Source organism: Artemia franciscana, chromosome 13, assembly GCF_032884065.1.
Source record: "Artemia franciscana chromosome 13, ASM3288406v1, whole genome shotgun sequence".
Taxonomy (NCBI): Eukaryota; Metazoa; Arthropoda; class Branchiopoda; order Anostraca; family Artemiidae; genus Artemia; species Artemia franciscana.
In genome coordinates, this window is record NC_088875.1 from 36,263,374 (window position 1) to 36,277,080 (window position 13,707).

The 13,707-nt window shown below is 35.3% G+C and overlaps 2 protein-coding genes across 5 annotated transcripts in view; one reads left to right on the forward strand and one right to left on the reverse strand.

Annotated features, from left to right (window-relative positions):
• The window catches only part of LOC136034876 (synaptic vesicle glycoprotein 2C-like), an 84,065-nt gene that overhangs the window by 51,010 nt on the left and 19,348 nt on the right, over window positions 1-13,707 (reverse strand). For 3 of the 4 annotated variants that reach the window (XM_065716356.1, XM_065716357.1, XM_065716358.1), the window contains exon 2: window positions 8,389-8,508. In XM_065716356.1, coding sequence (XP_065572428.1) covers window positions 8,389-8,443 — 55 coding nt within the window. In that variant the 5' untranslated portion in view covers window positions 8,444-8,508. Of the gene's footprint in view, window positions 1-8,388; window positions 8,509-10,866; window positions 10,886-13,707 lie in introns of those variants that run through there. The other variant, XM_065716359.1, reaches the window with a different exon arrangement.
• On the forward strand, window positions 11,932-12,381 carry LOC136034310 (uncharacterized). The gene has a single exon (XM_065715447.1). The coding sequence runs from the start codon at window positions 11,932-11,934 to the stop codon at window positions 12,379-12,381; it is 450 nt and encodes a 149-aa protein (XP_065571519.1).

Consider the following 13,707-nt stretch of genomic DNA (forward strand, 5'->3'; position numbering starts at 1 on the left):
TTTTAAGTAATCAAAAAATTGGGGGGCAACTAGGCCTCCTCCCTCGCTCCTTTTTTCTCAAAATCTTCCGATTAACTGCAATTAATTAATATGCAAATTTCGTTTTAATTATTTATGTGCGGAGAGCTAAGATCAAAACATGCATTAATCCAAAAACATCCAGAAATTAAATAAAAAAACAAGATTTTTTAAATGAAAGTAAGGAGCAACATTAAAACTTAAAACGAACATAAATTACTCCGTATATGAAAAGGGCTTTTCCTCCTCAACGCGCCGCTCTTTACGCTAAAGTTTCTTACTGTTTTAAAAATAGAGTTAAGAGAATGAGTCAAACTATAGCGTAAAGAGTGAGGCGTTGAGGAGGAAAAGCCCCTTTCATATACGTAGTAATTTCTGTTCGTTTTAAGTTTTAATGTGGCTCCTTACTTTCATTTAAAAAAACGTGTTTTTTTTATTTAATATTCTTTAGAATCAGTCCTTAACTATGTTTGCACTCCAGCGGATTCAGTGAACACCTTCTTCTTCTTCTTCACAACTTTGCAAAGTCGGTGGATCCAGTGGCAGCACTTGAATAATTAAGGCCTAGCGGAAGTCCAAGAATTTTACTCCCTATTCAATTCTTTTTCAGAGGCGGCAACTCGGTCAAAGACAAAGTTATCAGTTTTCTTCATTGCTTCAACTAAATAAACATGAGAAGGTTGAACTTATGGGGTTTCTCCCTCAAAATTACGATTAGACGCAGGTTATCCTTAGCAACTCTTCTTGTAATTATTTATACAATTTTAATTTTATATATATATTTATTAACCGGCAGTTTGGTGTCTGCACGCTACTTATTCTCCAGACTCTGTTTAAACCGGTTACAACAAAATAATACTTAACTGAATCGCTCAAGAACAATCCAAGTGGCTAGTCCCTTGGTCTAATTTATTCATTCTTCTGATTACAGCTACATCTAATCTTTTGAGGGAAATTTTTTACTTCGGAACAAAAATATGTAAAGTATTTCAAGGGACTGCAGCCAGCAAGTATATATTATAGAAATAAGTTTCTGATTTTTGAATAGAATATTTTTTGCTCAATTTTTTGATACCCCACTACAAAAGTGTCAAGTGTAGCAATACAGAATGCATACCCGAAACAGGTTTTATAATTATTTCGGAATTATAAAAAAAAAAAAATTATCGGCTTTTAGATTTGACTAGATCAAAATATTCACCAGATTTTTTTATATCTGTTAAAATAAAAAACACCAAAATCACTAATTCAGGAATGTCAGGTGAACTCCAAAAGTTTAACATTGGAGCCATAGGAAGATTCCTTGAGAGCCCGTCCTGTCTTAAAACGAAATTTGAATATTAATATTTTTGGGTAAATGGCTTTCTCATAGTTTTGATCGGACGATTTTGATATAAAAAAAAGTGGTGGGGGAGGAGGCCTAGATGCCCTCCAATTTATGGTTACTTAAAAAGGCAACTAGAACTTTTTTTTTTTACGAACGTTGTTATTTGTAATAAGACTACATAACTTACGAATTAACTTAAGTAACGAACTTCTATATTTGTATATCTTTATTACGTATATGAGAGTGTTCACCCCCTCGTCAATACCTCGCTCTTTACACTAAAGCTTGAATTTTGTCCCAATTCTTTAAGAATGATCCCTAAATCACAAAGGCCGTAGAATAAATCATTGAAATTACAAAAAATACTTTAGCGTCAAGAGCGAGTTATTGAGGAGGAGACGAACCCTTTATATACGTAATAATTTCTGTTCGTTTTGTTTTCATGCTGCTCCTTACTTCCAGTTGAAAAAACTTTTTTCTTATTTTCTCAATGTTTTTTTTTTAATAATGCTAGAAAATCCCGCGTCCTCTTCATGGAAATTCTCTTCCCTCATGACAAATTCCTCCAAGGAAAGATCCTCCCATTTAAACCCCTCCCCCTGACCCCCCAAACGTGAAAAAGTCCCCCTGAAAACGTCTGTACGCTTCCCAATAACCAATACTATATGTAAACAATGGTCAAAGTTTGTAAGTTGCAGCCCCTCCCTGGGGAATGTGGAGGATTAAGTCGTCCCCAAAGACATTAGTTATTAGGTTTTTCCACTATGTTGAAAAATTGGTCTATAAGATTTAATATTGTTTGACGGCTGGTTAGGCTTAAGGATGGGTCCATATTTGATTATAAATGTGCAGAAGAGTAAATTTAAATATCTCTGGAGCTTGTGTAATCCACTTCATATGGATGTCACCATGTCCAGGAATTGACCTCTGGTTGCTAAGTCAGATTGCCCGCTCCAACTCTTCAAAGAGGAAAGGTTTTTCAAGAGAAAGTTTATGTTAGCAGGATTTTGCCACAACGCAAAAGGGAGGTTGTCTTGGGGTCTGTCTTATGATTTGTTTTTTATATTGTTCTGCTTAGTCTTTATATTGTTCAGTTTAGTCTTTTCACCGTCACTAAGAATGTACCTGTTATTGATATATATATTATATTTTCTATCATCAATAGGTATATTATAGCAATTGAGTTTACTAATATATAGATGGATTTTAGTTGCAGCAGTTTGGGGGTCTATCTGGGAGCATAAGCTTTCCCATGCTGTTTTTTTTTTATTTTCTGCATATTCTTTTAAGCTTTGCAATTGCATGTTTATGTTCAAGATGTGTGATAAGGGAGGGTTGTTTCTGGAAATGTTTTCCGTTTTTTTCTAGTTTGTCTTGCCAAATCACAGTCTTCATTCCACCATGTCTTAGGCAATTTCTTGAGATTTAACCTTTTCTTCTTACTATACTTCGGAATAGCAGCATGTGCTGCAGTAATCAAACATGATGATAATTTTTGAGCTTTTTCATTTGTGTCCAACTCGTTATACACCTCTAAGTAATTTTCAGAAGCTAGTATATCTTGGAAAAAGTGACCAATTTGCTTTTTTTCTTATTATACTTTGGGTTGGGATTTGTGGACACACATAGTGTGTTACTTATGGAAGTGAGAAAGCCTATATGATCTGTTAGAAGTTCAGGGACCTTCGTAATATGAATCTTTGCACAAAGACTCATGGGACCAATCTGGAGATCAATAGTGCAAAAAATATTATTACAAATGTCAAGTCAAGTCTGTAAACGAATGGGTAAAAACAGAAAAACTTGTATCATTTACCAGAAGCTGCTCTACACTTTTCCCAGCTTTATTTTCATAATTTGTTACTTCCCATAATGTGCTGTAAGCATTAAAATCGCCAATAATAAGATTATTGCCTCTATTTGTTCCTTTCTAAAGAATATTAAGGATATCTGTTTCACCTCGTGGGTTATAAAAGGATTTAATATTGATATGTTTTCCAGAACTTAACTTGACAGATACTCTATTCACATCCACTTCAAAATCATAAAAAAATTGAAGGCAAAGAGAAATGAGTAATAGTATCATCTACAAAAAATACTACACAACCGCACTTTCTATTTGTATCCCTGTCTTTACAAAACCACTTATATCCAGTTAGGATTATTATTTTTTTTGTCTATGTAAATTTTGTTTCTTAAAGACACTATATTAACATTAATCCGTGCAACCTAATATGAAAGGTTCATTGGTTTGATTGTATTAATTGATGCACAATTCCACTGAAGTATCTTTAAGGGAACAGAAATATCAGTAGTCAGTTTTTTCTGTGAGATAATGGAGAGCCTCAAATTGGTTGAGGATGCTAATAATATAAAACTCTGTTTCTTCAACAAATGATTTTGAGAAGTAATGTACAACCATTTCTTTAAGAATGGTGGCCGTAAGATACTGAGGATTGCTGTTTGGGAAATGAAGGTGACTGAGATCAAGTACTGGATCAGCTTGGATAATGAAATCTGAGCATTGGTAGATACTGCAGGAGTGGGAATTACATATGGTGAAGGGACAGAGTTCATTTCTTGAGCCTTGGAATTAGATTTACTAGTTTTGTAGCTTACTCCTGAAGCGGTGAAATTTAAGTCAGCCAGAAGTGATTTAGAGCTAGTCGATGGAGATGCCATACTGCTTGTAGAGGATCTCCGTTGTGGCGTGCTAATTGTACAAGCGGCCCATTTCCTTGATGTAGCCTTAGTACTATTCCTTAAAGTGGAAAAGTTTTCCTTGAAAATAGTGCTGTATGATTTTGCAACTATTCCAACAGGCAGGTTTTCTTTCTAGGAAATTTTCAACACTTGTTGCTTTCTTTTTAGGTATTTGGGACAACCTTTTTTGTTGACTGAATTATGATTTCCTTTGCAATTGGCACATTTAGGCTCAGAGCTGCAGGATGGGTGTGAGTGCTCTTCAAAACAAACATCACATGGGGCTTCAGTGGACTTGCAATTTTCGGAGTCATGAACCAGCTTCATGCATTTAGTGCAGTGCATTGGCTTTTCTTTGTAAAATCTAAAATGTTTTGGTTGGCCAAATAGAAATATTTTTTATACCAATATTCAGACAGGCAAAATAAACAGGACACTTTTACTGAGAACAAGTCTAGCTTCGTTTGGCTTACCAAGTCAGTGGGCCTCTAGCACTGGTATTTCTTCATCTTTAACATCCATTAGGCCTTCCTAAAAGTCTGCTATTGGTATTTCAGACCGGACATTATGTATCGCGATTTTTGTGGTTTTTCCGCCGGTTAGACTAGCTGTAACACATATGTTATTGATGCAAGTGATTTCTAAGGTTTTTAGGCATCTTTAACATCCAGTAACAAAACATCTAGGACTCCATCCCTTGTAATGTTTGCAACAAAATTGCATTTTAATAATTTGTAAACATGCATCCTAATCTACAAAATTTCTTTAGTTGTGAACAGTTGTGAATTGTTAACATGAGTGAAATGCACAAGGGGTTTCAGAAGGGGGGAGATTATGGGTGGTTTCAGGTTTAATCTCAGCCTTTCTGGCTCAGAGACAATCTTAGGTGGAGTATTGGAGAATTTCTTTTTATTTTGCTTTCAAATAGCTGATAACCATCATAGGGATCAGATTGCTTACTGGTACCAGAGGAGATGACATCAACAGCAATCATAGTAACTGTGGTATCATCATGACTGGTTTCTTCATCATCGAAAAGATGTGCTACATTCCCCCCAGGATTGACCCCCTTCCACAAGGAGGCCAGGTGCATCTAGTTTTGACATTCAGTCAACAACAAAAAATGGAAGAAAATATATATAAGGCACTAAACCTAATATATAGACCAAGAAAAATACTTGGTCAAAAAGGATATTAATCAACTTCTTCCTGACAATGTTCAATTTGTTCAATGTGAAAGCTTTTAACCACATGCTCTAAATTTTGAATGCAGTTTTCCACCTATTTTGCCTATTTTAGAAGCCTGTATTGTGAAGTTTGTCTCTAATCGTCATCTCTTCAAAAATACCAAGATGAACATGACGCTATTTTGTGCCAAGGGCGACCAGACTACAGATCTCTTTTTGATAGGGTGGTTTTGATTTTATTTAAAACAAGGCATGAACACGAGAAAGTGAAATTTGGCGGCCTTGGTTCTCGCCAGAGGGCTTGATTTCACTCAGTTAGAATCTGAATTAGGCGAATTATCTTTATAGCACTAATTATTGTAAGACGAAGCATTTCCAAGTTTAAAAATACCTCCTTACTTTCAGTTTAAAAAAATTGTTTTTTTTATTTAATTTCTGAACGTTTTTGAATCAATGCATGTTTTGATTTTGGCTCTCCGCAGAGGAATAATCAAAACAAAATTTGCATTTTTTTTTTTTTGGCTAAATGGCTTTCTCATAATTTTGATCGAATGATTTTGAGAAAAAAAGAGCGGGGGACGAAGCCTAGTTGCCCTCCGATTTTTTGGTTAATTAAAAAGACAACTAGAACTTTTAATTTTTTACGAATCTTTTTATTGGTAAAAGATTTACGTAACTTATAAATTAGCTTATGTAAAGAACTTTTGTATTCTCGTGTTTTTATTACATATATGAGGGGATTCGCCCCATCGTCAGTACCTCGCTATTTACACTAAAGCTTAAATTTTATCCCAATTCATTAAGATTGACCCCTGAATCACAAAAGCCGTAGAATAAATAATTGAAATTACTAAAAATACTTTAGCGTAAAGAGCTAGGTATTAGAAGGAGGTGAGCCCCTCATATGGGTAATAATTTCTGTTTGTTTTAAGTTTTATTGCTGTTCCTTACTTCCAGCTGAAAAAGCTTTTTCACATTTATTTTTTAATTGTTTTTTTTTTTAAATAATGCTAGTAAATCCTGCTCTCCCTTCATGGAAATTTTCTTCTCCCATGACAAATTCTCGATGAAAAGTTCCCCCAGCATATCCCCCTCTTCTCAACCCCTTCCCCCAACCAAAAAAATCCTCCTGAGAACGCCTGTATACTTCCCAATAACCATTACTATATGTAAGCACAGGTCAAAGTTTGTAACTTGTTGCCCCTCCCACGGGGACTGTGGGGGAATAAGTCGTCCCCAAAGACATAGTTATAAGGTTTTTCGACTACGCTGAATAAAATGGCTATCTCAGAATTTCGATCCATTGACTTTGGGAAAATAATTAGCGTGGGAGGGGGCCTAGGTGCCCTCCAATTTTTTTGGTCACTTAAAAAGGGCACTAGAACTTTTCATTTCCGTTAGAATGAGCCCTCTTGCAACATTCTAGGACAACTGGGTCGATACGATCACCCCTGGGAAAAAAAAAAAACAAAAAAAAAAAAACAAATAAACACGCATCCGTGATCTGCCTTCTGGCAAAAAATGCAAAATTCAACATTTTTGTAGATAGGAGCTCGAAACTTCTACAGTAGGGTTCTCTGATACGCTGAATCTGATGGTGTGATTTTCGTTAAGATTCTATGACTTTTAGGGGGTGTTTCCCCCTATTTTCTAAAATAACGCAAATTTTCTCAGGCTCGTAACTTTTGATGGGTAAGACTAAACTTGATGAAACTTATATATTTAAAACCAGCATTAAAATGCGATTCTTTTGATATAGCTATTGGTATCAAAATTCCATTTTTTAGAGTTTTGGTTACTATTGAGCCGGGTCGCTCCTTACTACAGTTCGTTACCACGTGAACTGTTTAATACAAGATATATGACTTCCATTTTATCGATTTTCGTCCGATTTTTATTGTGAAAAAAAAAACAATAAACACTGGATTTATTTGTTTGTTTTATTATTTAATTTGATTTATTGTTCATTTTTCAATCATATGAAAATGACACACATGATTTTGCTTTAAAAAAAAAACAACTGTGAAACACGTGGTTTATAGGACACTTAGATTATCTTGAAAATCTAAAACGGTGCCCGAGCAGTCATCAATTTTCAAAAATGGGGACAAAACAAACATTTTAGACATATACATACATATTTTTTTCAAAATCTAGGAGATAGTTTTGTAGTTTGTTTTTTTTTTTAATAGAAAAAGACAGATTTCAATTAAAATATAAGAAGGGGACTTTTAAAAATCTAGGGCGGGAGAGAAAAATATTGGGGAGATACAAGACCCCCTCGAATCAAAGCCACTGTGCCCAAGATGAAACATTTTAAATAATTGGATTCTATATAAAAATAAATTTGGAGCGTGATATCAAAAATTTCTTGAGAAGTTATTCTCAGCTATAGCCTAATCCAGAAGACCAAAAACAACCCTGCAAACAGTTGCTAAATTTTGTGATATGAATTTTTTTTTCCTTTTCAAACCTTTTCACGTCACCAACCCCCTTTCTGTTGGAAGTTTTAACATACTTACCTTCTGTAAAATTACCGGCAGTATGTTCTCCAATCGCAAGTTTTTAATTTGACCTACTGGCTGATTTTTCACTCGTTGTGCCAATTTTCGACAAGCTTTTATTTTTATAAATTGGAAAGCTTTCCAAACCTGTTTATTCTACAAAAAACATCTCAATGTATATAAACTTGCAACATTTTACTAGGGGTTAATGACTTAAATCTTTGACGATGCCTACCAACATGCAATAGAAAAAGAATAAATGTCAATCTTTTTTTAATATTCAGTTATCAAAACATATGTACACTTTTTATAGTGTTTCATTGTTATTACAATTGCTGGAGTCAACTTTCTTTTCAAGATTTCAAACTTTGAAAGGTTGATGTCCCACCTCATGTTGGAGACACCAAAGCACCTTACAAATCATGCTATTAATGGTTTTCAAAGACATAAAATATCTATTCAAAAAGCCTGTATAGAAAATTCGTTCAATTTTACAGACTTAGAACTGCTAAAGTAAGTTTCAAACCTAATATCATGAGAATTTTTCATAAGAATCCTAATTGATACAACAGTTCTCAAACAAGCCAAAATTTATAAGCAATATGTTAACAATCTATTCGCAGATATTAAGTACAATCATTTAGCTCACCAGCTAAAAGTCGAACATTTTCATAATCGTCCTCAACAACATATTCAACTTCCATACTCGGTTTTTCAGCAGTTGCTTTGTCTCATCATTCTTAGACAGCAATAGACTAATTTACAGGACCTGAAAAATAACAAGAATATACTCTGAGTAAGAAAGATATTTATTTTTCTTAATATACTAAAGGTTAAATATTTAGCATGAAACAATAAATTGTTTCAAAAAGGAATAATCAAGCTCCGAAAAAAATAATAAAGAAGGAAAATTAAAATGGGATATAACATAAAAAGGGTCCGACAATGTAAATAGCAGAAGAAAAATAAAAATAAATGCAAACAACTTCTTTTATGATACAAGTACCTTGAACTAAAATGAGGCAATCATGATTAATGGTAACATTGGAAGTAATTGAAAGTACTAGCCCCCCCTCCCACCACCACTCTGACAGTGGAATTTTACCCAGCAGAGTTGGGTATAATTCGAATGCGTTAAAATTTAGATGTGAATAAAAGATCTCAACTGTTTTGGATCCAAGATGAAGCTATTTGAAAGTTGGCAGATACCGTTATTTCAAACTCTTTTCTGGATATTTAGGTCTAAATTAGAAAGTTGACAAAAGACAAGAAAAAAGGAGTATAAGAACAAATACCGAAAGTTAAAGTGAAACGAAATAAAATAACATTATATTGCATTAAACACACATTATATTCAGATTCTTATAATTAAGTTTATGATTTTGCTGGGCATTATTAGAAGGTGTTTTCTGTCTTTTTATGGCACTTGGTATTTACCAAGTGACATATAGTCATCGCAAATTCTGTCGGTCTGTCTGTCCCGGTTTTGCCAGTTTAGGCATTTCCAGATAAGCTAGGACAAAGAAATTTAGCGTATCAGAGACCAGACCAGATTAAATTAGAAATAGTCGTTTCCCCGAGTCGACCATCGGGGGGGGGGGACGGTTAATTCGGAAAAATTAGAAAAAATGAGGTATTTTTAACTTGCGAACGAGTGATCGGTTCTTAATGAAATTTGACACTTAGAAGGATATCGTCTCTCAGAGCTCTTATTTCAAATCCCGACCGGATCCGGTGACATTGGGGAGAGAAGGAGAAGGACACCTAAAATCTTGGAAAACGCTTAGAGTGGACGGATCGGGATGAAATTTGGTGGGAAAAATAAGCACAAATCCTAGATACGTGATTGACATAACCGGAACGGATCAGCTCTCTTTGGGGTAGTTGGGGGGAGGGTTAATTCTGAAAAATTAGAAAAATGAGGTATTTTTAACTTACGAAGGAGTGATTGGATCTTAATGAAATTTCATACTTAGAAGGACCTCGTAACTCAGATGTCTTATTTTAAATCCCGACCATATTCAGTGTCATAGAGGGGGGGACCGGAAGTCTTGGAAAACGCTTAGAGTGGAGAGATCAGGATGGAACTTGGTGGGAAGAATAAGCACAAGTCTAAGATACGTGACTGACATAACCGGACCAGATCCGCGCTTTTTGGGGGAGTTGGGGGTGATTTCCAGTGCTTTGGCGAGATCGGTAATTCTAGACGTGCTAGGACGATGAAAATTGGTAGACGTGTCAGGGACCTGCACAAATTGACTTGATAATAGTCGTTTCTTCGATTCGACCATCTGGGCGGCTGGATAGAGAAGAAAAATTGAAAAAATTAGATATTTTTAACTTACGAATGGGCGACCGGATCTGAATGAAATTTGATATTTAGAAGGACCCTGTGTCTCAGAGCTCTTATTTTAAATCCCGACCGTATCCGGTGATATTGCGGGAGTTGGAAGGGGAAACGGGAAATCTTGGGAAACGCTTAGAGTGGAGAGATGGGAATGAAACTTGGTGTGAAGAATAAGCACAAGTCCTAGACACGTGATTGACATAACCGGACTGAATCCGCTCTCTTTGAGGGAGTTGGGGGGTGTTAATTCGGAAAAATTGAGGTGTTTTTAATTTAAGAACGGGTGACCGGACCTTGATGAAATTGATATTTAGAAGGAGCTCATGTCTCAGAGTTCTTATTTCAAATCCCGACTAGATCTGGTGACATTGGGGGGAGTTGGAGGGGGAAACAGGAAATCTTGGAAAACACTTACTTAGAGTGAAGAGATCGTAACGAAACTTGGTGGGAAGAAGCTCTTGGCTCTTCCCACCTCTTCACTACTGCCACATGAGCTCTTGGCTCTTGTTTATGACCTGATTTCAATAGTCCAAACAGATATCTAAAAAAACAACATTAACCTACTATAATCAGATCTAGCCATGAGAGCAAGTTTTGACGAGATGCATCAACGTGTAGATCCCACCCTTTTCGACCTAAATGCCAGATTAGGAAAAATTGCAGAACTGCACCCAAAGGCCGCACAAAAACTGATAAGACAGGAATTACTGTGAGACAGAAAATATTTTATCAACTGGAAACAAAACTGAGAGCAATGAATACTGTAGTAAAAATGTTTACCTGGAAATAACGATACTGCCCAACTAATTCGTATAATTGAAATTGATCTGCAACTCTCACCTCCTATAATTATGAAAGCCAATAGACTTGGCGGAAAGGAAAGGACACCAGAAAATCAACTGCACAACACACCACTATTAATACAAGTGCCTCAATTTGAAATTAAGTTTAAAAGATAAATTATTCGAATGTCTTGTGAAAAGAGAGGGAGCCTCCCAACCGTTTTTTAAAACAGTTGGCATATATTTGATATATATATATATATATATATATATATATATATATATATATATATATATATATATATATATATATATATACAATATATATGCATATATATATATATACAATATATATATTGACAAACCCTAGACAAAACAGGAATCACCCTAACATTCCCTATTACCCTAGAAAAAAACAAGAGTGTCAACACCTGCAGACCCTGCCCAAAGTAGACCAGCAAACTCAACACGAAAAAGACAATGAGCAGTTGCTCTGTATCAGAAAACGGGGGAAAAAATTTCAGCTTTTCATACCAGACCTAGTGACAAATCTACCAGAAAATATATTCAGAAAAATAAATAGAATACAACTAATCCACTTATAATGCTGAGCAGCTTTTAAATAAAATTGAGGAACTGAGACTTTTTGTATCTGAAAGAAACCAAATATAATTAGTATCGCAGAAATAAAGCTAAAACAAAAAATAGCTCTAGTGGAACTGAACATTGCAATACCAGAATACAAAATAGCAGCAATGAGCCTAATGCAACATGGATGAGGATGTGCAAATTATGTACAAGATATTGCTGAATATCAACAAATCTGGTCATAACTAGGGCAAACAATAAAAAGCGCTTGAAACTATTTTCATACAAATAAAACTTTCATTAATAATGATTGGTTGTATATACAGATTTTCTGCTGATATCTATTAGCAGAAAATAAACAGAAATATATACTCGTTCTAAATCCAACTATCAAGACCAGATAATCACTGTTGCTCCAGTGCTCTGTAAAGTTCTAGAGATCTTAGCCTCAAAAGAAATTCAATATTCGTGCCGAATGCCTGACCAACAGTTCGGTTTCCGACCGGGTCTGGGTTGTGCTTACGCTCTCTTCAGTCTTGCCGCTATTCTAGCAGATTCTCACGAATCAGGTGACCTTATAGTGATTGGTGCTTTTGATGTGAGAAGAGCGTTTGATTCGTCGATTCAGGCTCAGGCCCTTTTAGCCGCTTACCAGCAAGGTATAAACCTCCGTGTTACTAGCGCACTGTACAATATGTATTTCCGTTTAGAAGCGCGTATAAAGATAGGTAATCGCATCACATCAGAGGTTGTTCCAGTAAAGAAAGGTGTCCGCCAAGGTTCATTATTATCCCCAAGTTTGTACAGTAACAGTGTTTTAAATGCCCAAGCATGTGTCAATGTTTCTCCAATGTATCTCCAAGAATATAAATGTGTCGCTACTTACATACGCGGACGATCTATTAAATCTAAGTCGGTCTATTAGGGGTCTGCAATCGAATTTCTCGATCCTACGTGATGAATACCGAAAAATCGGTCTGGTTTTCAAAACCTCCTGCTGGGTAGCGAGTCAATTACCGTTTCATCTCACGCCGTGCATCTGGGTCCACCCATATACACGACTAAAGCTTTTAATTGTTTTAAAAAGCAGAATTGTGGCAAAGAGTCAAACTTTAGCGTAAAGAGCGAGGGATTGCGGAGGGGACAACCCATTTCATATACGGTGTAATTTCTGTTTGTTTTAATGTCGCTCCTTACTTTCAGTTAAAAAAAAAAATTAGTTTTTTATGTAATTTCTGAACGTTTTTGAATTAATGCATGTTTGATTTTGGCTCTCTACACATAAATTATTAAAATGAAATTTGTATATTAATTCTTTTTGTGGCTAAATGGCTTTCTCTTAGTTTTGATCAGACAATTTTGAGAAATAAGGGGTGGGGAAGGAGGCCTAGTTGCCCTACAATTTTTCGGTTACATAAAAAGGCAACTATAAATTTTAATTTTTAACGAATGTTTTTATTGGTAAAAAATATACGTAACTACTTACGTAACAAACTTTTATATTCTTAAATTTTTATTATGTATATGAGGGGGTTTGTACCCTCTTTAATACCTCTCTCTTTACACTAAATCGTAAGTTTTGCCCCAATTCTTTAAGAATGACCTTTGAATCAGAAAGGCCGTAGAATAAATAGTATAATTACTAAAAATACTATAGCATAATGAGCGAGGTATTTATCTCCTCCTAAATACCTCGTTCTTTATGCTATAGTATTTTTAGAACCCCTCATATGCGTAATAATCTCTGTTCGTTTTAAGTTTCAATGCTACTCCTTACTTTCAACTGAAAAAACTTTTCCATGTTTATTTTTTCATTGTTTTTTTTTGTAATTTTAGAAAATCCTGCGCCCTTTTCATTGAATTTCTGTTCCCCCATGACATATTTCTCCAAGGAAAGATCCTCCCACATAGCCCCCTCCCCTCAACCCTGCTCCCAAAACAAAAAAAAATCCCCTGAAAACGTCTGTACACTTCCCAATAACCATTATTATATGTAAACACTGGTCGAAGTTTGTAAATTGCAGCCCCTCCCCCAGGGACTCTGGGGGAGTGAGTCATCCCCAAAGACATATTTATTATGGTTTTCGACTATTCGGAACAAAATAGTTATCTCAAAATTTTGATTCGTTGACTTTGGAAAAAAATGAGCATGGGAGGGGGCCTAGGTGCCCTCCAATTTTTTTTGGTCACTTAAAAAGGGCACTATAACTTTTCAATTCTGTTAGAATGAGCCATCTTTCAACATTCGAGG

Excerpts from the sequence above, each read along its gene's own strand:
- LOC136034310 (XM_065715447.1), top strand. The coding sequence starts at position 11,932 with ATGCCTGACCAACAGTTCGGTTTCCGACCGGGTCTGGGTTGTGCTTAC.